Source organism: Dipodomys merriami, unplaced genomic scaffold (assembly GCF_024711535.1).
Source record: "Dipodomys merriami isolate MVZ:Mamm:240054 unplaced genomic scaffold, mDipMer1.0.p SCAF_114, whole genome shotgun sequence".
In the NCBI taxonomy this organism is placed as follows: Eukaryota; Metazoa; Chordata; class Mammalia; order Rodentia; family Heteromyidae; genus Dipodomys; species Dipodomys merriami.
In genome coordinates this window covers 3,928,638-3,956,055 of record NW_027202427.1, presented here as the reverse complement: position 1 = coordinate 3,956,055, position 27,418 = coordinate 3,928,638, and the positions used below count along the sequence as shown (strand labels likewise).

The 27,418-nt window shown below is 46.3% G+C and overlaps 1 protein-coding gene and 1 non-coding gene across 5 annotated transcripts in view; both read right to left on the bottom strand.

Annotated features, from left to right (window-relative positions):
• LOC138822751 (MICOS complex subunit Mic25-like) overlaps nt 1–27,418 on the bottom strand; it is a 222,252-nt gene that overhangs the window by 165,701 nt on the left and 29,133 nt on the right. For all 4 annotated transcript variants that reach the window (XR_011370612.1, XM_070015695.1, XM_070015696.1 and 1 more), the window contains exons 3-4: nt 26,928–26,997; nt 23,452–23,596 (exon numbers count right to left, since the gene is read on the bottom strand). Coding sequence is in view for 3 of the 4 variants with exons in the window: in XM_070015695.1 (XP_069871796.1) it covers nt 23,452–23,596; nt 26,928–26,997 (215 nt within the window). In the remaining variant the exon portion in view is untranslated. The remainder of the gene's footprint in view (nt 1–23,451; nt 23,597–26,927; nt 26,998–27,418) is intronic.
• On the bottom strand, nt 24,062–24,137 carry Trnaa-ugc (transfer RNA alanine (anticodon UGC)). The gene has a single exon. It is a non-coding gene; the product is annotated as a tRNA-Ala (tRNA).

Genomic DNA, 27,418 nt, shown 5'->3' with positions numbered 1-27,418 from the left:
AAGATACAGTGTAACATGCTTTGATTTGTGATGAGAAATGAGATGTAGTTCAACACCACTGTGATTTGTAATGCCATTTACATAATTAAACATACAGACAAGTGGCACAGGAGGTGGATATGGTTAATGGAGTTACAGAAGAGCTAAAAATAGCGGACACAGCTCCAGTCTGGAGGGGACACTGGGGGCAGCACCTGCAGATGGGCTGATAGCCACAGAAAGACTGTCAGTCCGCCAGGGATATCTCTTCTACTTAGCTGAGGCCTTTTAATCAAGATTTTAGAGCTCTTCGCAGACACAGAACAGCTGGTGGTGGCCTGTCTCACAGATAACAAGCTGAAGGTTATCAACAGGGCCACAGATGAGTTGCCCATGAGTTCACCCAGTCCTGAGTTCTAGCACAGAAACTGATAAACCGGCATTCCTCTCAAGCCTGAGAATGGATTCATCTCCAAACCCAATTTAAGACCCAGTAGGCCTCTGAGCTATACTTAGTCTTTAGATTTGTTTATTCAACATGGTTTCGTCTCTTTCTGTTCTCTTTTCGGGGGAGGCAGTATGGGTATTTGAACTCAGGTTTGTGAGATAGGGTCTCACAAAGATTTTTGCCCAGGAGCCGGACGCTGGTGGCTAACACCTATAATCCCAGCTACTCAGGATGTGGAGATCTGAGGATCGTAGTTCAAAGCCAGCCCAGGCAGGAAAGGTTGTGATACTCTTATCTCCAATTAACCACCAGAAAATCGGAAGTGGTGCTGTGGCTCAAGTGGTAGAGCACTCGCCTTGAGCTGATGTGCTCAGGAGCAGCATCAGCCAGGCCCCATGACCAACAAAAAGAAAAAAGAAAAATATAAATTTTCATTTATATTATTTCTTCATTTCTCTTATTTTCCTCCATGCTAAAACTGACCCAAAAAAAGGGGGGGAGAGATTTGTAATGCCACTATTTAGCTTACAGGCACCCCAAGGACACAAGTGACAGCAACTATAACATACTTCTTACCTTCATTAACAAGATGCAAGCAAATAATCAGACTGAGGCAAACCATAAATATGTGCCATCTAACCTAGTATCTACTTGTTTGTTGTGTGCCTCACTTATTTATGTTCTACGCAGCTAGAAGTAGTGCTCTCTACAACGTGCCCAGTGGTAAGTGCTGGGTGAACAGACAGATGTCCCGCAGTCCTCACGCCCTATACAGCTGCTTGATGCTACAAATTAGAAACTGAGGCCACAGAGGTCTGAGCACTGCCGGAAGCCATCCAGGACCACCGGCCTGTAGTGTGGGTGTAAAACAGAAAAGGAACCTTTGGTTGACAAAGACAATGCTGAAGAAAAGTGGTGAGATACAAATTCCACTCGCTACACGACAGGCACATCAAAATGAAGGCCCTCCCTGGCCCAGGTGGACTCTTCAAGATGCCCAGTTCTCTAGCAACCAATGTCTCCCCGGCCCCCACTCACACCAGCTCTTTTGGAGACAAAAAAGAAGTGCTTTAATAATGCTCATGCTTCTCCTTTTAACAAAAACTATTGATTCTCAATAGTGGGAGTATTTAACAGACTCACCCAGAGGCTTCTCCCATCTCTTTCTCCTTTCACCCCTCCCCCACCCAAGACTCTCAGGCTGAAAGGTGGGAAGGGGACGCCACCACAGGAGAAGGCTATTCTCTGATCTCCAGCTGCACCACCCACGGGCATCTCCAGCATCCAGACCTCAAGACAGCCAAGGCAGACCAGCAGCTGCGTCAGGGCTCCCCCTCACAGTCCTCCATGCACCCCCAGTGGAGCTGTGGGTAACTTACAGAAACTCTCTAAGCCTCAGAGTTGACTGCAAAATGGAGGGTGACACTGTAAATACTGAACAGGATCTCTGTGATGAGAACCCACACAAAGAACCTGATCCAGGACTAGTGATAAGGAATGGCTGAGCGCGCGCGTGCACGCACGCATGCACACACGCACACACACTTGCTCATACACACACAGCCATGCACACACCCACAGACATACAAGAGAAGCACCAACACCTGGGTATTCACAATGAAGGTACTAGTAATGACTTCACTCTCATTGCATAAATTTGATGACAACAAATTCTGGAACATTAAGCTTATGAATAAAAGAGGATACCAATATTCTTTTTTTTTTAGATTAATGGAATGTTCCATTTTTTAAGCCACACAAATATATCTGCATTTAATGAGACAGTTGTACCTACCTGTCAGGTCTAAATAATAGGGCTGCCAAAAAAAAAAAAAAGAGCTACAGTGACTCAAATATAGATATACTGACGAATCCCTGTGGAGCCCAGTAAAACCACAGGCTTTCAGAACTATGTGAAAGACACTTCCAGATGCCTGCTGTGCAGCAAAGCATCAGAGGTGACCTTCCAGCCAGGGGTACAGACCCAGAGCCTCAGGTCAAGTGCCCAGGGACTTAAGAGATTCAGGCATTGGCTCATGTTGTTGGACAGGCCATCTAACCTCTTCATGGGCCCCAGGCTGCCCTCTGCCGTTGCAGGGCCAAACTAGATGAACTTATAAACCAGCTCTCAGCTCTGATGATCTATAATTGTATATCTCCTTCCCCTGAAGGCAGATCTGCTGCCTGCCATCTAGGATGCCCCTGTGGAGAGCTGTAAGAAGCACTTCACTACACGCTTGTTTGTTTTTAACCCTCTCTCCTCCATGCAATCTCCTCTGGTATTGCTTAGGGCCAGGCCCACTTTCTGCCATCAGTAGAGTCAGAACAACTGACCTACTCTCTTCCAGGCATCATTCTTCATACATCTGAGAAGCTCAGATCCTGTCTGCACTCTTCCTTTCCCCGGAATTGCAGAATATGACAGCTTGTTACCTCTGCTGGGAAGATGCCAGACCCAAGAAGGCTGACAGCAGCCTGGCTCTCTACTTGTGGCCATCTCCCCTACTGCCAGGCGGCTTCTTAACCTGAGGACTGCTCCAAGGGAAGGCTGGGGATTCCTCTCATTTTGCCAGAGCTCATAAATGTGCCCTTCCAGGGAAGATGGTAGGTGGACTCTGTGGTGGCTAAAAACAAAATTCATCTGGAGGTTTGTGATCCCCAAGGAGAGACCATCAGGGTTCCTAGCAGCAGTTGCACAGGCAAAAATCAATCTCCCCTGAAAACCAATTAGGGTGAGCACAGAGGATTTTCACTTTGGCAGCTGAGCTGTTAGAAGCAGCCTGCTTTGGAGAGGAACCATCAAAAAGAATGTTCCTGGACAGGACCATCTTGCTTCTCCAACTCATTCCTCGGCCAGCAGCCAATGTCTTAACAACTGCTTGGTCATTTCAGAGCTACTGGGCACCCTGGCTCAGATGTGCACAGGGAGAGCTACAGGTCCTGAAGGCTGACCAGAGCCAGCTGCTAGCATCTCTCCCAGACTGAGTCAATGCCAAGGTCCACAGGGCACCGGGAACTGGACAAAGCATTCTGGAGACATTGAGCCTCTAGTCTTACAATGCCCCTGGTCCCTGTCCATACAATGTATGGAGAAAATGATGCCCACAGATACTTAACCTAGGCACATTTCAGTAACATGGGTAGATCTGGGAATTTGTTTTTCCCCCACAGTCCTCTCTCTCCTCTTAGGTCAACTCAGACTGTGATTCAAACATCTGGAGCTCTAACTGCTATGATGTCTTAGGACAAAGCCACTTCTTTTATCTACCTGTAAATCAGAAATTAGAGCATGGTCAGAGGGCTGCCATGCTGTTGTGGGTTCTGAAGATATACATAGGTATTACAATGTATTATCATCTGCCTGGCTCAGGATCAGGACCTCTTTCTTCCCTAGCCCCCCAGGAGTGGCAGCCACTGCTGTACCTTGGCACACCATCTTGCCGGCATCTCTCAGGTGGCACCACCTTCCAGTGGACTTGTCAGGTGTGCCACAGAACATGGGGCTACTGCCAACCAGATACATGCTGGAGTATAGCAGCCCATAGAGCAGGAGGGGAAAATAGCATAGCCCTCTTTTTACCCACTGCTTTAGAAAAGCAGACGCTGAGGTCTCTGGGCAGTGTTCCTATATGACAGAGAGAGATGAGGGTAAGGGAGGCAAAAATGTACAAAAAGAAGGGTAGGATACATGCTGATTGCTATTGGGAAAAGGGTACCAGGGGCCTGATAAAGCTTAGGAACACTCAGCTCAAACCACTTCCAGAGGAGGTGTTTACAGGGGTCTCTACCCTAGTGTTGGCGTCAGCCGATGCTTTGCCAGTCGCAGCAATGGGAGGCATGCAGGCAGGCTGTAGCAGGCTCCCCCGGAATGTCACAGGAATGCTCTGTGCTAGCCAGAGTGCCTGTGCACCTCTCCTGGTCAGAGGAAGGCAAAAGGACAGAGTAGCTCCTGCCTCTTGACCTTGACTTCTCCAGAGAAATGAGCAAAAGTTGTCACATATACCCTCGTTTGTTCCTGAAACCCAACAGCTATTCACTATGAGAAGTTCAATCCACTGCTATGTTAGTTGATTTTTTTCACATCCCTTCTTGGTGCCTAGAAAAAAATCTCCTTGGCTGCCAAAACTGTGGCAGTCCATCCACCCACAAGAAAGAATCTGCTTGTTTTGCAGAAGGAAGCCAAAGGAAAGGCACTTGAAGGGTGCCATCAGCTACAGAGAAGGCTGTGTAAGGAACTTTCTTCTCTTCCTCCCATCTGTCTAGGGAAGAAGTTCACAGACTCTACTCTTCATTTAACCTTAACCTTGGGAATATCCCAAGACTGCCAGGTCTGGAAACAAAGGAAACTGTGGTTGAAAAGTGGATGTCCCAACCCCGCCCATCATAAAACCCCCACATTTGTCATTCCCCATCGTACCCCAACTGTTCCTCTTCTGGACCCATGCCACGCCATCAGCAACTTTCTGGATGAGGAGCAAATTATAAGAGAGGAGAGGAGAACCCTTCCCCAGCCAGCAGCACTACAGGGCCTGGAAGGAAGGAGGCCAGCCCATCCCCAGGGGGCTGACCTCCAACCTGCACTCACCCAAGAAAGCCACAACAAAGGGAGAACAGCAAAGTCCCCCAAAGGCCAGGAGGGAGGCCAAAGAGGATGCCAAAGATAAAGCACCTTTCAGCCTTGTCTTTTTGTTTTGGGGTGTTTTTTTTTTTCTTTTGTCCATTGTGGGACCTCAACTCAGGGCCTGGGCACTGTCCTGAACTCTTCTGCTCAAGGCTAGCACTCTATCACTTTGAGCCAGAGCTCCATTTCCCTTTCGGCACTTCTTGACCAGATTTTACCAGTCTCTCAAAGGAGCCCAAGGGGGAAGAGCTCCCACCATGCCAGGGCCTTCTGCCAGCAGCCTGTAAGCCCAACAAGTGGCCCAGGATTGCCACCTAGTGGGCTCTGCTCAACATGCATAACAGGATAAGGTCAAAAACCAGCAGTAGAGTGGTTCAGACCAGATCCTACCCCACTGCTCCAGGACTTCATTCACTGTATCTGGTGGGATTCCCTCTGGCTGTGGTAACAGCCAAAACTGTTGAGAAAAACAGAATAGAATAGGAGAATAGATAGAATGGAAAGCAGGAAGGAATTAGTTACATTCTCAGAGTCTAGCCTTCTTTCCTAAGCCCAGACAAGCAGCACCCAGAGCCTGCCTCAACCAAGAGCACAAAATGAGTGGGGCAGGTACATCAATTCCAAAATTCATGCCCATACAAACATGCTGAGAACTGAACTGATCTGAAGACTTTGGCCTAAACCTTGATGTGAATGCCTTTGCATGGCCATGAGTGGCTCTTACTGCAGCACGGCCTAGTAAGGGGCCACACAGGGTGTGCCTTCTAAAGGACAGAGAGCTACAGATACATTCAACTGTGAAAACCAACAACTATGACAGGAGCTGGCCTGGTAAACTCATAGTGCTAGTGTGTCCCAAGTACTATTTCGAGCACTCTGTGTGCATTATTACAACGCTCCAGGAAGCGCAATCACCTTCTTCACACACCAGCATAGACACAGGAGACAAAATGACAACCTTGAGGAACATACATGAGTTCTGTCCCAGGCACTGGGTTCCTGAATCCATGTTATGTCACTACTTACCACTCTAGCTGCTAGACACAACCAACTATAACTCCTGCTCCAAAACCCAAAAACTTTCTCTAGCCAGAGAGCCCAACCAAGAGTCAGAGTCCTGCTACTATAAGAAAGTGGAGACAAGAACCAAGGCCAGCAATACCAATTTTTTAAGGGAGAAAATCAGCTGTGTTCAAAGAAGTACAATCAGAGGTCAGGAAGGTCCCACAGATAATGGGACCAGGACAGCAGATGAAAACACAGATTTCCTTCCCAGTACTAGTGGTGACTCCAGGAAAACCAGAGGGCAAGGAACATGAGAATGCCCTCCACCACCACTGCTCTCCCCTATCCTTCCAGACCTTGTAGAGGTCAAGAGGGCTGTGCTGAGGTCAGCAAAAAGCACCAACCACTCTTGACCAGCTGTGTCTTCACAAAGGAGGGCAAAGGCTGGGCCCACAACAGCGTTGCTGAGTTCCCAGAGGAATTTCATAAATTCCTCATTAGCATGGAAGAGCTTCATTTAAGGTGACAGATGGTACAGTGCTAATAGGCTGGCTACAACTGGGATGGACAAGTTCAGGCTCACCACAAAGGGAATGAGTGGTAAAGCAGGGTGGGTATGCTTACTTATGCTTGGGGGTTCACTCAGGGCTTCTAGAGACAATGGTGTATAGACTCTGAGTCCCAGGCCCAGAAGAAGCCATGCTTGACCAGGGCAAAGGTTCTAGCAAAGCCTCCAGCACCAGTGGCCAGTCGGCTTAGATCCAGTCTCAGTCCTCATCCTGACCCAACTTCCGGGAGAGAAGCCCCAGCTTTGGAAACTTTTCTCTGATCCCATCTATTGCTAGGAAAGTCTTGCTTTGTGAAGTCTGCCCAGGGCCAAACTTCTGACAGATGGCTGGGGAAGAGCAGTGTGCTTTGCCATAGTCAGCATCTTGACAGAAAGTCTTTGTAACAACAGACACATGTCTGAGGTTTCAGTGGAAGCTCAAAGGTCAGCTGCCTATTAGGCCACTGACCACTAGAAAGAAAAGTCCAAGACAACTCTACAGAACACACCCCACTTACTGCTCTGTTCCTAGAATATCTTGGCAGAGGTAACAATACAGTTCCTGGGTATGGAGAACCAAGCAGTCACAACAACAGCAAAATACTCTCGTAAATGATCTGAGCACAGGTCTGGGGAAAGCACAGATTACTGGATGTCCTCAGGATGAGGTCCCAAGGATACCAGGAGAGGTAGGTATATCTGTTGTGATTGGACATAAAGTATCCTCCAAAAAGGCTTATGCAGCTCCCAGCAAGTGGACCCAATCATTGAGAGGTAACAGGATCACAAAGATTCTGACCTAGTCCTCTGATGTGTACCATTGGGCAGTGATGGAAACTTCTGGAAGCAAGGTGGTTCACTGGAGGCCTGTCCTTGAGGGCTATCGCTTCTCCTGGGGCTCGGTCTTGAGGTTGGTAGATCTTTTGCCTTACCATGGTCAGCCATACTAAAACGTCTGAAGTGATGAGCCAAAATAAATCTTTCATCCTTTGAAATTGTTTCTCAGGAATTTGTCAGAGTGGCCAAAAAAACTGGTTAACAGTGCCCAACCAACATTTACAGAACAGAAGGCCTACCAAGTATGGATCAAAGGTGGATATGGGAGTCATGAGCAGGAATAAGGAGACAATGAAAGAGGGTGAGAAACTTCTAACCGTCCCTCAACTGCCATTCTTTTCTCCTTCATTATAAGGAGTTTCAGTTACATTATACTTCCTAGACAACCTATAGCTAAGAGTGGTCATATGACTGCCCGTCTAGCCAACAAGATCCATTTAGAAATGACACGTCTCCTATACGCTCTTGAATTTAATGACTGGTGGGACGTACTCACTTGTCCCTTTCCCTACTGGTGAGAACTGGAGCGAGCACTGTGAACTCACAGCTGCTGGGTCTACCAGAGGCCCCACTAGCCCTGGAGCACCTGCCTATGTGAAAGAACGAACATCTTTCTGTTTACGCCACTATATCTCTGGGTGTCTTTGTGTAGCAACTAGTCGATACTCACTGTGATCCAAGAACTCATCATGGACAGCACAAACATACACTTGGAAATGGGAAGTGAGGTCCTTCTCCTAGTCACCCCCTTGTCAAGCATCTGACAAAAGCCAGAAACTGAAGAATGATCTTCAAACTTTCATTCTTCCTCACCCACATACCCAGTACTTATTAAATGCACTCATACTTTTTTTCCACTCAATTCCCCAAACACTATATTGTCTTTCACCTGGGGTCATCATGACCTCTCTCCTGGGGGGCTTCCCATGGATCTCACTAAGTTCCTGCCTACTACAAGCTAGCTTTCATCTCTGTGGAAATCTCACAAGCTCCCTCTCTCCCCTGTGCCTGTCAGACTAACCTGAGGGCTCCCATGCATGCTCTCAAGCTGCCCAGGTCCTTCAAGTATGTCCTCCCCACTGACTCCTCCTCCCCCTTCTCCCTCTTCCTTGGTCTTTGTCTAACCCTTACTTTTTCTTACTTGTCCTGTCAGCTCCTCAGAGATTTTTGAGGACCCCAAAATTTTGAGGTCTCTTTCTCTAATACCCGCTATTTAAATTGGACACATCAGTTTTTTTTTATTTTTTTTTTCAAGTGGTAGAGTGCTATTCTTTTTTTTTTTAATTTTTTTATTGTAAAGATACTATACAGAGGGTTACAGTTACATGAGTGAGGTAATGAGTTACTTCCTCTTGAACATTGTTACCCCCTCCATTGTTTTCCCCCTACCATCCCCTCCCTCCCTCCCTTCCCCGAGGTTCTTTTTTTTTTTTATTGTGATTAAGTGATTACATAATTTCCGGAAATTCACAGTATTGTGGAATAATGATGCTCATTTAAAGTCACAAGTTCATTCTAACTTTCCTGGAGCAAATTGTCTATCACAGTCTGTAATATATAACGGTGCTCACATGTTATATACCATATATGTGATCAGCAGCATGGGGATATTTGGTAGTGGTTCAACCAGATGAGTGGGAGTTTTTTGTTTCTTAAGTCCTGTTAGTTTTGTCATATCACCTAACATTTTGGATTTAGCATCCACTTATCAGGGAGACCATGTACTGTTTGTCTCTTCGTTCTTGGCTTACCTCGCTCAACATGATTCCTTCTAGCTCCATCCATTTCCCTGCAAATGCCATTATTTGGACACATCAGTTTTTAACTCAAGTATTTACCTGCTTAATGTTCATTTCTCCAATAAGACCATAGACTACGGCAGCCTAGAGCCAAGGGCATTTCAGTATGCCAAAGACAGTGCATACAATAGAACCCATGGTAAACCATGGTAGAATGATGAATAGCACATGGAGAGAAAGGGCAGAAGATCTGCAGCACAGAGGCTAATAAAGTGAGGTCAAAGGAAGGGTTGCTCTTGGTGTGGAATACCACATGGAAGGAAGTAAAGGACATTTAAGTGACTGGTTGGAAAGAAGATAATGGTGGTTCCTAAAAAGAAGATAATCATAAAAGTGGAAGCTAAATTGAAATGGTGACTTTACCGTGACTCTAAGCCATGCTATAACAAAGGAAAAGGGAGAGTCAGGTGGCACCCAGAAGAACTCTTTGAGAAAGGTTGAAGGGTATTGGTTTCATTAGGTGTGGTTGTGGAGAGGGGAAGCCACAGTGGGCTCTGAAGGGAGGGGAGGAGCTAGAGCTGGAATCCAGGTCCAGGTCATCTACAGGTAAGGCTTTTTTGAAGAAGAGGAGAAGCCTTCCTCTGAGCTAGGGACTGAGGAAGAAAGGACGGTGAGGCAAGAACAGAGAGGGCTCAAAGGAGATGTGAGGAAGGCATGGGGTAGATGCAGCAGGAACTGTCAAAGAATTATTGGAATGGAGTGAAAGGGAGAAGCAGCAGCAGCAAAGACAAGTAACCCTGAGGATGTCACAGAGTATGCCCCTGAGCAACAGCCAATCCACCCAGAACATCACAGGTCCTGGCAAAGCTAGACTCAAGTGTGGGAAAACAGCTGGTGAACGTACTACCAGTGCGAGCTCAAGTCTTGCACGGTGGGCCTGGAAGGAAGCGCGCTGCCTGTGGCCAAGGGTCACACAGACCCACAGCTGTGAAACGCATCAGGCCAGCACTTAGAACAGTCCGTGAAGATATGCTCTGAGGAAAGCTAAGAACAAGGCCAACAGAGTAAGGGAAAAAGTAGAAAAAGTAGCTTTCTGATTTAAGACAGGACAACAGAAGAAAAACCCCAACTAGAATAAGGCAGGAAGATTGAGAAACATACTCTGGAAACTGCTTAGGCCTTCTGTGGTCAGTTAAGCTCAGAGCTTTCAGTAGTGCAGACATTGTCCTAGACGCTGTCTTCTCTCACCTACACCCACACTAGCCCACAGCAGGACTACGTCACTCTCCAGCCGGGAAGCTGCAGCACATGGGACATCTTCCTTACAGTACCAACAGGGCCCCAGCTACCTTTGAGTACCTTCAAGGCCCAGACTTGGGTTTTAAACCTCTGTTAGCAATGTAGCCTTTGAGAATGGGAGGCACAATGAAAAGAAGGAAGGCGAGTGTCTTTTTAGGGAATCTCAAAGAAAAACAGCCAATGACCAAAACCCTGTGCAAGGTTATAAAAGCTGGACAAGGGTACAAACCCAGGGCACAATTCAGGCTGAGGTACAAGTTTATCCACCATATCTGGGCCCCCATGCACCCTCCCTATGTCAGTCAAGTCCTCCCTAGGGGCCTACAGAGTCCGGCTCAAGCAGCAGTGGATTAAATTTAAAAAAAAAAAAAAAGAAAGAAAGAAAAGAAAGAAAAAGCCCTGAGGCAGCAAAGCCCACTCTTCTACAGGGAAGATTAAGGAAGCACTGAAAAGAATCAAGAAGAGGGTGGGGGTGGGGGCAGAAAACCTGCTACATCCCAGCTGCTAAGAGTTAGCGGTCTTACTTCTCATCAAAAACCTCTTCGGCAGAGGTTAAGCACACAATAGGCTATCAAAAGCGCCAGCCTCTCGGCTGCTTGAAATTCTGCCCATGTGCCATGGCGATGTATTTCTATTAATGTCCAGTGTGTGTCAGCGCAAAGATAAGGTGCCGACATCATGTCCAACCAGTCAGCTAGAGGATGCGCCCCGTGTTCAACACTGTCTGACACTGGGAAGCCCCTGGAGCAAAGGCCCTTGGACTGATCCCACCCAGATGCATTTGTGCATCAGTGCTATGGCCATAGGGTGGAGGTGTGAAGAGGAGCAGGACCCCCCAAGGCAAGCCAGGGCTGCTGGGCTGCTGGGCAGATGCCAAGACCACTGCGCAACACAGAAATAAAAGCACAGAGGGTCGTATATTAGGTCAGAGGAGGGAAGGGTACAATGGATAGGGAAAAGGAGAAAAGAGTCAGCAGAGACAAGGAGACCAGTAATGAAGCCAATGAGCGGCACTGGCCAGGCACTAGTGCAAGGGCCATGTGCAGATGGTTGGGTCCCCTGTGGGGCAGCCCTGGCTGGTCCATACCACTACTTGCATTCCAATGCTTTAGTCCCGTGGCATTAGAGCTTTGCAACTTGGTATGTATTATACAAAGGCTCTGCAACATACATTTCTCAATCCCTCAGATGGGCCTCCACAATCTCCCAAGCCCTGTCAAGAGCTCCAGAACCCTCCAAAGGAGTCCTACTGAGAACTGGGTGTGGGGCTGGGAAGATGGTTCAGTGGTAGAGCGCTTGCCTTGCATGCATGAGGCCCTGGGTTCGATTCCTCAGCACCACATAAGCAAAAAGAAAAAAGCCAGAAGTGGTGCTGTGGCTCAAGTGGTAGAGCGCTAGCCTTGAGCTGAAGAGCTGAGGGACAGTGCCCAGACCCAAAGTTCAGACCCCACAATCGGATCCCCCCCCCCCCGCCGCAAAAAAAAAAGAGAACTGGGTGTTCTGAGCACCCAGATCCCTACTTGCCACAACCCAGAGCTTCCAAAAACACTGAAGTCCCATGTCTGTCAGGATCTGGCAGTTGCGAGAAGCACACATTAAGCTGGGAATCGGGAACGAATGGCCTGCAGACTCTGGAGGCCTGCTTTAGGACAATGGAACACAGGGCAGGGAGGAGTGCAGGCACAAGTCGGGGCTAGAACACTGGCACACCAACTGTGGCTTCATCTCGCCCCCTGGGAGCACTCTGTGCGCTTCCCTTCCTGGCCACAGAGGAATAACATGATAACGGATGCCTTCAGTCTCCATTAGTTACTTGTGCAGCTTCTCTCTCCATGAATTTGGGGGGACTAGGCATCATGCGAAGATTCACCGACCCCCTTCTGTTGGCCAGATGGTATGCCGGTTGCTTTGCCTGCATGGAGTATTGATGCTCTAACAATTCTGGGACATTCTGCCATGTGATGCTTGAGGAAGGCGAAGTTCACAGGGTTAAGCAGCAGGCTCAGGAGCATTGAGACCAGGACCTCAACCTTGAGCCCAGAGTCTCACAGCTAGGTTCCCTAAATTGCCATGCTATGAAAAGTGTTCTTACCATCTGACCAGCCTCCAGACTCTACTTCTTTAATAACAATCCAGATTTCAGGTGAGGCAATCAGGTGACCAGCTAAAAGCATTCATAATTCCAACCCTCCTCTCATCCAGAGGTGTCCCTGTGACACACTCCCCTGGGAAGGGTCCCTTCGACAAAAAAAATAAGGAAATTTCACTAGGAAAAGGCTTTAGGCCCTTCCTTTTGCCTGACTGGAAAACTGATGTGATAGCTAAAGGCACAGTAACCATAAAGAGAGTTATGCTGAAGATGGCTGGTCAAAAAGAAAGGGGAGATTGGGCCTTTTTGATACACCTAACTATCATATCCTCTTGGACTACCTGCCCCTGCACATCTTAATCAGGAGATAAATACACCCCACTGTTTAACACACTGCCCACAAGGCTTTTGTACTGCTAATTGGTACACATGTTCATCTCTAAGAGTGTTCATTTTAGAGCCCAGACACATAAGAAGGGGACACAAAGGTAAATGAAAGAATCCAGGACTTCCTTCTGCCTACTGTTGGTGAGTCAGATATATAAATCCTTTTCAACTCTTTATATTGCCAGTATCCAAGAGTAGCATCTAACCAAGAAGGCAAACACAATCTGATTAACTGACAAAAACCTTTTTCCATAGAAAGGAAAAGTCATGATGTAGCTCTGAAAAGACATGCACTTAAAACCAGTTACCACCCTCCCCATACCCAGCCAGCTGGCTTCCTGCAGCATGCACAGAAGCAAGCAGACACCAGCCAATCTCACTCAGGCAGGAGAGGAAAGGTAAATAAACGGCTGTCAAGACAGTGTACAGTTGCTGGGTCAGCGGGTGGCAGCATGGTGGGAACAGAGACACACAGGCAGTGTACCAGCACTGCTCCCTGTCCCCGCCTGCATCCTCACTGCTGCACTCACCATCTGACTCAGTCATGAAAGATCCCCTAGGCTGAAACCAGGTTTCCCACAGCTTTAGCTGGTGCATTGCTCCAGAGACCTCAGCCCAAACACAAAGCCCCAAGTTCCAGCCAGGCCTGGGCTTCTCATAAGAAGAAAGCAGGAAGTCAAGAAAGGGGCCATGGGTCCCCCTGACATCTCAGTTAGATGGAAGTCTATGGCTCTGTTCCCATAGGACACACCGGCCTCGCAGAGGCCAAGGGCCTGGCTGAGGCTGGCAGTCCATTCCCTCAAGAGGCTGAAGAGAAAACACTTCCTTCACAGTTGGTTTCAAATCCCAGACCCAGCTGTCAGCCTCTTTTGCTCTTCCCTGGTGCTAACAGACATTTTCATAGACATGTAATCTGCTAATTAGAAGAAATGACACCCAGAATGGAACCACAACCAGCCATTTCCCTAACAAAGTTAGCAGCTAATGAGGACTTCAGCCTCTGACACATTGGCAGAGGTCACCATGCCACACTCCACAGGCAGATCAGGAGCTAGACTGAGGCAAGTGCAGACTTGTGATAGAGGGAGAGGACACCCACACCCTAGGAGCTAGGCTGCAAACCCACTTGCAATCCACTTCTTCACTGAAGAATACAACACACACCTCGTGCTACTTCTCTGGATTATATTTGAGCAGTCCACAGGGCAACAGCTTTCTCTAAAAGGCAATCCACAAGCTCCTGCGCTCCTTTTCCTAGCAATACCATACACCTTTGCCTTGTTTACCTAGTACCACCTGTCATGCCTATACCTTGCTCCACACATCTTCCCTTCTGATGAGTTCCCTCCAAGTTCTTCTCCTCTCCACCACTCGACCTCTCAGAAGACTGCTGGTTAGAAATGAGGACACCTCTAAGGGAAAAGTGGGTCTTAGCCCATCACAACAGCAGATGAAAGGGATGAGAAACAGGAACCTAATGGGCTTCACAGGGGATCTTGGCCTGAAGAGACCTAAGAAGTGATAAGACCAGCAGCAGCCTTCCTCTGGACCCAGAGCCCTTGAGAAGGTTCCATTTTGATTCTGCTCCCGCCTCCCACTCTGCATGGGCTTTGGTGACAGCTGCATGAGGTTGAGGCTCTAGGCTTTCACACAAGTCAAGCTACTGCTGAGAACCCAGTGGATGTCACCTGGCATCACTTATGTACGATGGCCACTGCCTCCGACTCTGGTATTCCCTAAAAGGCTGAGCTCAGGATGCAGGGCAACATGGACAGCTGATTCTCTTCCCTGTGCCATTCTTGGCAGAGCTAAGAGCATCCACCGCCCTGAAGCCACAGGTAAGAACTGTCTCGAGGATGGATAACATAGGATGAGGAGGTCACCCCCATCACTAGTTAAACAGTAACAATTCCTGCCCTGAGGATCATGTGAGCCATATCCCAGGTGAAAATAGCCCACATCCCTCAGGCAACCAGACAGTAAAAAGGGCCAACAACTACTCTCAGGTAAATGGATCTCCAGTGTCAGTGTACTAGCTGAATCCAGATCACTGCACCAGAACCATGTGTTGAAGACAAATGTGTCAAGGACTGTTAAAATACAGACTCAAGGGTCACAGTATCAAAGGGTCAGCATTGTTTCCAATTAGGATCCATGAGTTCCCTGTATCTGTAATAAGCCCCAGTGATCCTGCCCCTCAGCCAGGAAGCCTAGTAGAAACCCAGAGCAAAGCAAGGCAGGTCAAATGGTCAATGGCAAGACCACATCAAACAGCCACACTTCCAGGCCCAATCACAGGTCTAGGAAGTCCCAAATGTGGGAGGGACAATTAATGTCCACTACAAAAGCTGATGGAAGGGCAAGAAGCTTAGATAAGCTCTGCAGGTGTTGGATGCTAAGTCCTCATGTAGTCTAAAGATGGAGCTATAAACGACATTTACTCAACCCTCCACACTGACAACCCATCAGAAGAAGAAGAGGGGCCACTTCTGAGCATGAACACTGTTTTCCTCAGTCTATACTGTTTTTCTGCATATGATGTCCAGCATTAGCAAAAAAAAAAAACAAGTCACTGAAAACTAAAAGAAAATGTGGCCCATTATCAAGAGAGGAAACAGCAATACAACTGTTAAATGGAAAATACAGACCACCATTGTTTTGGACTAAGCTACCACACAGGCCAGGCTAAAAATCAAAGTGGAGTCATTCACACTGAAGTTCCCCATCACCAAGCTGAAACTAAGCTGCTTATCTGACCTCCCAAAGAATCAGGATTAGAGAGATAGCAGCCAAATTTCCAAACAGGCTAGCTTCAACTGGCATGATCATGAAGTTCCTCTGCCTCAGTCCTTAAACCAAACAGCACAGTCAAAAAAAGCACATCAGCTGTCTTCTATTGTGGTCATCCTATGCCTCCTGCACAGGGAAAGTACCTATGAGAATGGCCAATATACTTTTCATCCTTTCATTTCCACTTTCTTCAGTGTTTCTCTATATGTAACCACCGTCTTCTGCTCAGCCCATCAGAACACTATTTTATGGAATGAAGTGCTACCTAATTTTAGAATTGAAAATAAAGACAAAAACTTAAAACTACATTGTTCTACTTCAGTCCACTGGCAGATCAAGATGTGGGAATTACCAGAGCCTTCTGGATAACTATGATAAGTGTGCATAGAGGAGCTATAGGAAGAGGTAGGAAGTATGTGTAATAAGATGGGACGTTCAAGCTGGGCACCGGTGGCTCACGCCTGTCATCCTAGCTACTCAGGAGGCTGAGATCTGAGGATTGCGGTTCAAAGCCAGCCCAGGCAGGAAAGGACATGAGACTCTATCTCCAATAAACCACCAGAAAACCAGAAGTGGTGCTGTAGCTCAGGTGGTAGAGCGCTAGCCTACCACTTGAGTTCAAGCCCCATGACCAACCAAAAAAAAAAAGGGAATTTCAGCAGAGAAATCCCTACTATATAAAATGGCAAACAGAAAAGGAACCAGGACTTATAGCAGAAGTTCAAGATTTTTCATACAGCCCACTAGACTGCCTCCAAGAAAAAAAAAATCCTCCTCTTACAGATCAGAAGATGAAGGCTATCTGATTGTACCAAGATGCAAAACCCAACCACTCAGAAACTGAAACTACCATCAAAGCCCTACCCTATCACTTCCTGAGACACCAGGTACACAGAAGACTTTAAAAAATTTGGCTGGGAAGGTGGCTCAGTGGTAGAGTGCTTGCCTTGCATGCCTGAGGCCCTGGGTTCAAGTCCTCAGCACCACATAAGCAGAAAAAGCTGGAAGTGGCACTTTGAGCTGAAGAGCTGAGGGGTAGCACCCAGGGCCAAAGTTCAGTGCCACAACTGACAAAAAAAAAAACAATTTACATCCCCAGAGAAGTACATTCTATTACATGAAGTTTTCCTGCTCACCAGTCAAACACAGCCCACAGCTTCTTTTGGTAAGGTTTCTGATCTAAGAATAGTCTTTATTATTTATTGTTATTTAAAAAACAAACCACAAGGACTATGTGATCTATATGCCTAAAATAGTTACTTATTTGGCTCTTTACAGAAAAAAAAAGTAATGAACCTCTCTGATCTAAAGATCAGTAGACAGAAAAAAACAAGAAACAAAACAAACAAAAGTACCTTAAAGAAAGAATGTCATGTTTGTTTGTCCTAGTGTATGTCTTCTCCATCCATCTGGGGTACTATTAATATAGATCTCCATAGGAATTCAAGATCCCTTCTTATAGCTAAAATTGGAAGAGACATAGGAAAAGGACACCAGAGTCTTCAAGTCACTGAAGTTCTAAAACACATAGCCATACCAAATAGCTTCTCCAACACATCAGGACTCACTGGGCCTAACTCTTGTTCAATACCTGAAGCCTGACTTGCCAAAGCCCTCTCACTTCTTGAGTCCAAGCAAATTAAACCCAAGTCTGTAGGTCTCTAACTAGAAGTCAAATAAACTTTTTTTTTTGGTCCGGTTGTGGGGCCTGAACTCTGGGCCTGGGCACTGTCCCTCAGCTCTTCAGCTCAAGGCTAGCACTCTACCACTTGAGTCACAGCGCCACTTTTGGGTTTTTTCTTTTTGCTTATGTGGTGCTGAGGAATCAAACCCAGGGCCTCATGCATGCAAGACAAGCGCTCTACCACTGAGCCAACTTCCCAGCCCCTCAAATAAACTTATTTTAGGTGACTCTCAGATATTGTACTGATTTGGTTTTCTTTTTTGTTTTTTTTAAAGAGCCAGACTCTGTACTGGTATCCATTCTAAAGAAGGCACCTCTAGTCACCTGCTTCCAACAGTCAGAAATGGGGCTCCGTTATAAGACCTCAAGGAAAAACAAAGGACTGTTGGTCAGCAGCCTCAAAGTAATTGGCACTGTCCTACTTACTAAAGAATTGCCCCCTAACCATTGTCCTGTGTGTTGAACAGTGCTAAGATGACCCAAGTGACAACACCACAAAGGGTTTAGCCAAAGGTGGTTATCATCTGAGGAAGACTACAACAACACAGGAGGATGACACTACAAAGAAAAGCTGTAGCTGAGGTAAAATCTTCTATCTCATTAATTTTAGAAAATTGCAACTCAAAAGCTTAAAATCCCACATTTTTGTGGCATCATGTTCAAATGGTTAACATGGCTAAGGCAGCAGATTCGGAAAACATCCAATCAGTGAAAGGACTGAACAATGACCAGAAAGCCATCTGCCCTCAGAAAGGGTAGTCAGCTCCTCGTCAGGTGGGAGCCCCAAGCTGAACCAGGCAGACAAGGGGTGGGGTCTCTTGCTTCTTCTGGGCACAAAGATTTGGCCCCAACTTCTTGCTTTTCCAGTAAAGACTTCCTACTACGTCATGTTCAAAGAAGAAAACTCTCTCCTTGGCTCTTTTGAGGAGGAAACCCCTTCCCCAAACTCCCTATAGTGTCATTCTATGCTCATGTTTATACTTACCTCTGCCTTCCTGCCTGCCACACCCATCCCTGCCCTCCATTCCAGCCAAACACCCATCCTCCACAACCTCTGATCTGGGCTCAAGGATCACCTATCTACAACATTTTTCTCCCTCTTCTGCATGCAGCAAACTTTACTCATTCCTCAAGATCCAGAATGTGTGTCCTGTCCTCTCAGATACCTTTCCCACCCCCCAAGAAAATCAAATGGCACCACCTTTACCTCCACTATATCTTCCTATCACTCTGTTGTGGTGCATACAGCACCATCTTGTCACTGCTGAGAAGGTTTAACTCTCCCAATAAACACATCTGCTCAAGGACATCAGCTACATCTTATTTACTTCCATTTACTAGAAAACTAACTTAGTGCCTAACATATAATAGACACACAGAGAATATTATATATGAAGAAATGAAAGTTTTTGCTTTCTATCAGGTACACTGAAATCTCATATACCTAATAATATCTGTCAGTAAAGCAACGGGCAAGGCTGTTACTTACTCTTACTACACTAAAGCTTCCTCCAGGCCTTTACTACTCTTCCAACCATTGGTTGTTATGAGGTAAGGAGGCCAGGTCTGGCCAGCATCATATTGGCCACATGGTAGATGGTAGGGTCTGGCATCATCTTCTTCCTGGGGAAAGAAAACCCCCTGCCCATCACCTGCCTCCCAGGTAATGGGCATGCCAGGATCCTTGGAGGCAGAGGCAGACATTTGGTTGATAGGTTATTGAATCTATCAGTCCAATGCCTAGGACTGGGAATTTCCTGAGGATCTGCCCCCTGCGCCAACCTATTTAGGCCCGGACCAGCCTAGCCACTAGGATATCATGCCACGTGTGTCTCTGTGATTGTGTCCTGTGTCCTGTCTCCTGGCTCATCTCTGGTCATCATGGTGTCCCAATTCAGCTCTCCATTGAAGCTGAATTGGCTTGCTGGTATTGTTTTTGTTCTTTCTTTCCTCTTTAGCATGTTTCCTAGCAGTGTTATGTGTATTTGGGGGCTGCAGGCCTTTGTAACAACGGGCAGCCTGCAGCCTGTTAACTGTATAATAAAGACTCCACTATTATATATTTTAAAATGTGGCTTTTGGAATGATTCACCTTACAACAGTTAAAGCTCTATGCATCAGAAAGGTCGCCAAACCACTGTGTTCTTTCCTATTTCTACTCAGAATGTTTCATCTGAACTCTAACCCTCCTCCATCAATTCAGAGAGCAGAGGTCACCTAGGTCTGAATGACACTCAGCAGAACTGGGGCAGAACCAATCTGTAAGGAACAAGAAACAGGCATAATAAACACACAGACAACAGCTAAGTACTGCTACACTAAATGAGAAATGGTCATACTTTTGTCATCAAAAATAGGTTATAAAAATGATTACCTTTCCTGATCATTAGTTTTATATATTTTCCCCAAAATGAGCTGAATCATTTGCTCATACAGAAGAGGATTAAAAATCAATATTACAAAAGTCAGAGGACAACAGAGAGGGGAGAGGAGGCCATGAAATGTCAAGTGGCATTCAGTAGAATCAGAAGGAAATCTTCCAGATGAGGTCCAAGGATGTGGGGGCTGTGGACACTGCATCAGAGAAGGCACCAAGGAGGAGAGGCAGCCGGCTCATCCCGTTAGCCACTACACTAGGCCCCAGTGCTAAGAGGACATGCTCAGATCCACACACCTTCACACCGCCAACCCTTCAGGGCTCTGCCCAACAGGCTGCCAATTGCTTGCCCTTGTATTACCACCCTGAATGTGGAAGACTCTAATAGGAAAGGAAAGTCCCTAAGCTTGTTCAGACTTTTCTCTTCATTATACTCCTCTTATTTACATGATCCAAAGTTAGAATTAAAAAGCACTTGTCAAGTCAGGTGCCGGTGGCTCACGCCTGTAATCCTAGCTACTGACGAGGCTGAGATCTGAGGATCGTGGTTCAAAGCCAGCCCAGGCAAGAAAGGCCGTGAGACTCTTATCTCCAATAAACCACCAGAAAACCGGAAGTGGCATTGTAGCTCAAGTAGTAGAGTGCTAGCCTTGAGCTGAAGAGCTGAGGGACAATGCCCAGGCACAGAGTTCAAGCCCCATGACTGACAAAAATAAAAAATTTAAAAAATGGAAGTGGTGCTGTGGCTCAAGCTGTAGAGTGCTTGCCTTGAGCTGAAGAGCGTAGGGACAGCGCCCAAGCCCAGAGTTCAAGCCCCACGACCGACCAAAAATAGTAATAATAATAAAAATAAAATAAAATAATAAAAAAATAAAAGCACTTGTCAGACATACCAATTCAAAGGTAGCCACTTCCTGTAGAAGGGATGGTAACAGCATCCACCCAGATTCTAGACGTCTACCTACGTGTGTTCACATATAAAACTTCACTGGGAAGTGGCCACAGGGCTCCATAGTCACCCATGGCAGCACCTCCCACAGGCAAAGCCTCACACATCAGAGACCCACACCAACCACCTAAAGCAAAAACAGTCATGCTGGCAGTTGTCAGGAGCATCTTGGAGGTATAAGAGACAATAGGAAGGGTCTCTGCTGCCCTCTTAAGCTGCTACGGATAGGCTGCCCTGGCCTCCCACCTGACCTCTGTTCTCACCCACACTGGAGAGCCCCAGGCAAGGGTTTCCCTGCTGAATGTAGGACCTGTGCCCAGATGCAGCTACCATAATGAAGACCAGCAGTGGGACACAATCCTCAGAGACTATATATAATAAGGAAATAGCAAAGCTCCTGAAAAAAAATTGGAATCCCAACTGTTGGGAGAAAAGCACATCAGTCAGAAACGGGAATGCCATAAACGTTGAAACTTGCTTCACTAGTTCTCAGAATTCTAGGCTCAGAGAAGGCATTATTCATAGGAATCTAAGAGGGGAAAATTTAGTAAGGATGCATTTTCTTTATTCTAATGTCATCCTTTGTTTTTTTTTAAACCTACACATCTGCACCAAGGGTCATCTAAGTTCCCTCCTACTTTTCCAGCAAAGTTCTTCCACCAGAGACAGTCTCAAGAAAGAAGACTTAGCCTTCTCCCTTTGCAGGTGCAGGGAAGGGAAGCTGTGATTTCCTTTTCACTGTAATTAACACATTCCAGGTGAGAATGAAAAGACAGAATACCTGTAGGCTGTGATTTTCCATCTCTAGATGACTTTTCCTGCTCATCCAAATTAATTAACCCTTCCTCTCCAGGATGAGAGTCCTTTGGTCATTAGGCTGCCTATGGAGAGGTGGTATCCTACCTGACCTTCAAAAACTAACTACAAGAACACCATGTCCTGAGGGCTCCTTGATTCTCATTACATCAACTGCCTCCTCACCAGGAAGCTGTAAGGTTCTAAAAGCACAAGACAGACCACATACTCACTCCCATCCTTACAAACTTGTAAAAATCCTCTACTGCTTCTGAATCACTATGCCCTACCTTGTGAACTAGCTCTGCAAGGTATTTAAAACCATCTATAACCTGGCCACAAACCTTGTTCTCCTCTCCCTATGTTCCACCACTGCCTCAGTCAACAGCTGTTTCCTTGGTTGGGAGACTACACATCTTTCAGGGCTGAGGGTAAATGCCCTCTCTAGCCCACCAACAGCTTTCTGCATTCCCACAACACCTCATCTTTGCTGTCATTTAATAGTGACTGCAACTAATTTGACCTTGTTCAAAATTCCTGACTTAAAGTTATCTCTTCCATCCTGAGGGCTAGAAGCCTAAGTATTTATACTTGCATGGGACCAATTTAAGCCAGCAGTTTTGTTTTTTGTTTGTTTGTTTGTTTGTTTTTCTGGTCTGATGCTGGGACTCAAATTCGGTACCTGACAATTTCATTTATTGGCTAGTACTCTACCATTTGAGCCACCCCTCCAACCTTAAACCAGCATTTCTTATAAACTCTCTGCGTGCTCCCACAGTCATCAAATTGATACGCCAAGGCCTGTACTCAGAAACCATGTCCCCTTCCCATCCTCACATCATCCTCTCCTCCCTTCCAGGCACACCATGCTGTTTCAGGTCTCAAAGGCCACAGCCTCTGAAGCAGATGTCACTAGATGCTGCTAACAGCCATTCCTTCCTGACTGCCATCAGTCCCGAGTCTGTCTGATGTCCTCTCCCCCTACAATGGATTGCCAGTGGACTGGCTCAGCAATTGCCACTTAACACAATTCGGGCCAATAGTATGAAAGAGGAATTCTGCTGATGAGCTCTGGGAGACTGTCCTTGCTAGCAGAGACACAGGAGCTGCTGGCCTTTCTTTTGTTGCTGAGTGCTGTGATTCTGAGCTTGTGTACAGACTGACACAACAGTGGTTAACAGAGAGGAAGGAAGATGAGGATGCTGGTGAACCACTTAACTGGTTCACCCTTGGGTGCTCCTAGACTTTTCATGTTAGGAAATAAACTCTGCACTTAAGCAGAAAGAATTGTGACTAATAGCTCCAATCAATTAGATGTATTAATAACAGTAACAGCAGTAATAGCATACTTCCATGATTTGTCAAACACGTGCTAAGCTCTGGATAGATATTATCTCTGATCCCCAGGGCAAATCTACATGAAAGCACAGATAAGGTGCTAAAACTGGTAAGGAGGGAGCTAGAATTTGCACCTGGGCTGCCTACCTCTGAAAATAATGCTCTCTGTGCTGTGTATTTCATGGTCTTGAATCTCAATCCTCTCTCCTCACACTGTCCTGGCACAAACAACACTCTAGCCCTTATAACTGTGAAGTTTCAGAGAAGAATGAGGCTGTCAAATGATCTGATTCCCTTACTGTAGAAACTCAAGAATCAAAGGAAGGAAAACAGATGCAAAGGTAGTAAAGTCATCAGGGACAAAGTCAGGACTGGAAGAATCCAAGCTCCTGATTCCTAGGAAGACATCTTTTCCACCAACATGAAGCTGAGTACATCCAGTGGCAACTGGGTACATCCAGTGGCAACTGGAACCACCAAAGACTTCTGGCAAGTCAAGTTCCAGGGCCTGACCTCTACCTCCAATAGTTCTACACAAACTGTCAGACCAGCTTGGGCTGTACTCACCAGGCGCACAGAATGCCTCTTGTCACGATTAGTGTCACTTGCCCCCGGAGACAGTGGGGCCTTCAAGAGCTTCGAGGCTGCCTCTCTTTCCCTCTTCACCACCTGGAACAGCTCATCCTGGACTGCAGCCTGCTCCTCTTTGAACCTAGGCCAGAGGAGAGAGAAAAGTAAATGCAGACAGCATGGCTGGAAGCACACTGGCAGTAAAAAGTCTGTATGTTCACTTCAGTTAGCCAAGTGAAATTGGGACTGTGGAACAATTGAACTCTGAGGCTGGCCTCTGGCTGGCCAGGAAAGGAAAATGGCACCCAACGTGGGGCATGAGCCTCTGACTAAGGAAGGAACGCCATCCTCCGGGAAAACTTGGCCAAGTACAGTCCGAGATCGCGAGATCGCCTCGACAGACCACTATGTTACAAGCATGTCTCTTGTCCCTTCATTCCTTCTTGCTTAGGTTCATTGCCCTCATTGAAGTCCTGCGGGTCAGGACAACTGGCACCCAACGTGGGGCTTGAACTCTGGGCTTGAGCGCTGTACCTTCACTCTCCAGCTCAAGGCCAGTGCTCTATCACTTGAGCCACAGCGCCACTTCCGGCTTTTTTTTTCTTTTTGCTTATGTGGTGCTGGGGAATCGAACCCAGGGCCTCATGCATGCAAGGCAAGCGCTCTACCACTGAGCCACCTGCTCCTCTTGTATGTGAGTTGTCTGTTTGCCATCTCCCCACCTATTCCAGTTCCTCCACTAGGTGTCCTCCGTCGTCCCAACAGAGCCGGTCCGCGGCAGGAAAAAGGCTAAGGAACTGCTTGTCCATCATCTAACCACTAAGATCAGCCTCCTGACAGCAGCAAAGGCCAGGGAATAGTGGCACTTTCTCAGCTAAGAAACACAGATCAGGCACAGAAGTAGAGTTGGCCACCAGTCAAGGATGCTAGCACCATATGTCCTGTGAGAGTCTCAGAGCAGGGACTGATTCTCATGGGAGCCACTCCCTCAGGAGGATGACAGAGCGGAAGCTTCACTTTCCTTTGCCTCCATTTGAAAACCTACAGGTAGCAGTCCTGTGTTTTAAACATTTAGCTCTTCATTCTAAATATGCTCCTATCTTGGACCTATTTCTGATTATTCTGCCTCATAAAAGCTATGTAGAGAAAAAAATACTAGTAATAAGATATTCTTAGCAGTATTACCTGTTATACTAAAGAAAATGAAAGCAACCTAAATATTCAACAATCAAAGTCAAGTTATCAAAAATAAAGCATAACCAATAACAATGATGTATTATAGCACCAATGATAAATACATTTAAGCCAGGCTCATGTCTGCAATTCTAGCTACTCAGGAGGCTGAGATCTGAGGATTGTGGCTCAACACCAGCCCAGGCAGAAAAGTCCATGAGATTGTTATCTCCAATTAACCACTAAACAGCTGGAAGTGGAGGTGTAGTTCAGTGGTACAAAAAAACTCAGGGAGGGGCTGGGAAGGTGGCTCAGTGGTAGGGCGCTTGTCTTGCATGCCTGAGGCCCTGGGTTCAATTCCTCAGCACCACATAAGCAAAAAGAAAAAAAGCTGGAAGTGGCGCTGTGGCTCAAGTGGTAGAGCGCTAGCCTTGAGCTGAAGAGCTGAGGGACAGAGCCCAGGCCCAGAGTTCAGACCCCACAACCGGACCCAAAAAAAAAAAAAAGCTCAGGGATAGCCCCAGGACCAGCACCAAAAAGAAAGAAAGAAAGAAAGAAAGAAAGAAGGAGGAAAAAAAGAAAAGAAAAAGAATCTTAAAAAATACATTCAATGACTTATCTAAAGGTTGAATCTAAAAAATAAGAGTCAACAATATGTTTAGCCACAGAAATATTTATAAATCAGATGTAACTAATGTAATAGAATTATAATAGTAAGAGAAAATAGCAAGCCACAAAATCACAAGGGAGAGAAGGTATGTGAAAGAGACGTTTCAAATTATCAACATTGGCTGAACTGAGATAATGAGTCTATGGGGGATTTTCTATCCATTTTACGTATTTTCAAAATTTTTCATTAACTCATGTTACTTTAACATTTTTTAAATGTTTAGAAGATAATCGGAAGGGGGAATAATTATTCCTAGAGAGAGCTTTAAGGATTATGGAAGATAAACTCTGAGAATGTCAGCTAACCTTCCAGAGGAGCAAACCCTCAACTGTGGCTGCCACTGAGCCTTGTAGGCTTCATCTGTGGCCCTCTGACCACACAAGAGAACTCCATCAAGAATGCTGATAAAGGGGCTGGGAAGGTGGCTCAGTGGTAGAGCGCTTGCCTTGCATGAATGAGGCCCTGGGTTCAATTCCTCAGCACCACATAAGCAAAAAGAAAAAAGCCGGAAGTGGCGCTGTGGCTCAAGTGGTAGAGTGCTAGCCTTGAGCTGAAGAGCTGAGGGGCAGTGCCCAGGCCCAGAGTTCAGGCCCCATGACCGGACCCAAAAAATAAATAAATAAATAAATAAATAAATAAAAAAGAATGCTGATAAAGTCAACAGTCACTGAGAACTCAGTATGTAGATACTACACTTACACTCTTTATGTGCATCAGGTGATCTATTCATGACAAGATTCTAACTGAAGTAGTTTTCTTCTTAGCCCTTCTTAAGTTCAGATGATAACCGGTGAGTTACAGAATCAAGAAGGCACCTCTCTGCACTAACCGTTCTTCTACATGTTTTCAGGAGACAGAAAAAAGGTCCCACTTCAGAACTGTGGCTAACTCTCAGGATCATCGCCTAATGGGAAGTCACCATCAGTTAGAACTGAAAGGGTTCTACTTTCTTATCCCTCTAAAACACACACCTACTGGTCTATCACTGCACAGACTGGCTAGCCAGTTGATTATTCTGTTCTAACTTCTAAAAGAGGTTCTTAAGAACCCATTTTTAAAACCAACCATAGTGAAATAATCCCAGTGCTTGAACGTTTAAAGATCACAAGTTGGGGATTATCCTGAACTATATATCAAGATCTGGTCTTAAAAACAAACAAAAATAACTCATTTTTAGAAATCAACTCCTCTGCTGAGCACCAGTGGCTCACACCTATAATCCTAGCTACTCAGAAGGCTGAGATCTAAGGATCATAGTTTGAAGACAGGCCAGGCAAGAAAGTCCATGAGACTCTTATCTCCAATAACTACTCAAAAAAGCTGGAAGTGGCACTGTGGTTCAAGTGGTAGAGCGCTATCCTTGAGCAAAAGCAGCTCAGGGACAGCACCCAGGCCCAGAGTTCAAGCCCCAGGACCAACAAAAAGAAAAAAAGAAAGAAATCAACTCCCCATACCCTTTTGGGTGTTTCTTCACCTTTAAACTAAAAATGGTGCTACTGGTACCATAGAACTGTCCTTCAACACAGACAAGATAAACCAGTGAGACAGGTCCCCCAGGGTTTCGGACAAGTGGAAGGGACCCAGGGAGGAATGAGGCTTTCAATGGAACAGAGTAGGCACTGAGGCTCACCTCTTGAACTCCTCGGTCACCTCTGAAGGATGCCGGAAACCACCAGGCTCTGACCTGGGCAGTTTGAATTCTGTAAAAGAAAGAGAAACAGGGCCTGTCAGGAGCCCCAGGGCCAATCAAGGAACAGAACTCACCCAAATAGCAGCTCAGGATCATGCTCCCTCTGAAGACCACATCCTGCACAAAAATAGATAAATCTTCACAGGAGAGCAAGCTCCAAGGACAGGCCAATGAGACCCCATGGTAGATAAGGAACAGATCTTTACTAAACTAATATGGAAGCCCAGTGGACCCTAAGGCTCCTCTTGCCTGGAAGGAATCTATTTTGGACCATGATGCTTATGACACGGACTGGCAGCAGGCAAAACCACTTAAGTATAGTGTCACTCACTGGACAGTTACTTGGAATCTAGGTCACCTCCTAAACACAGACGGATATGCCTAAGGGAAACCACTGCTCTGCTTGGTGAGGAAGCCTTAGAGGTCTCGGT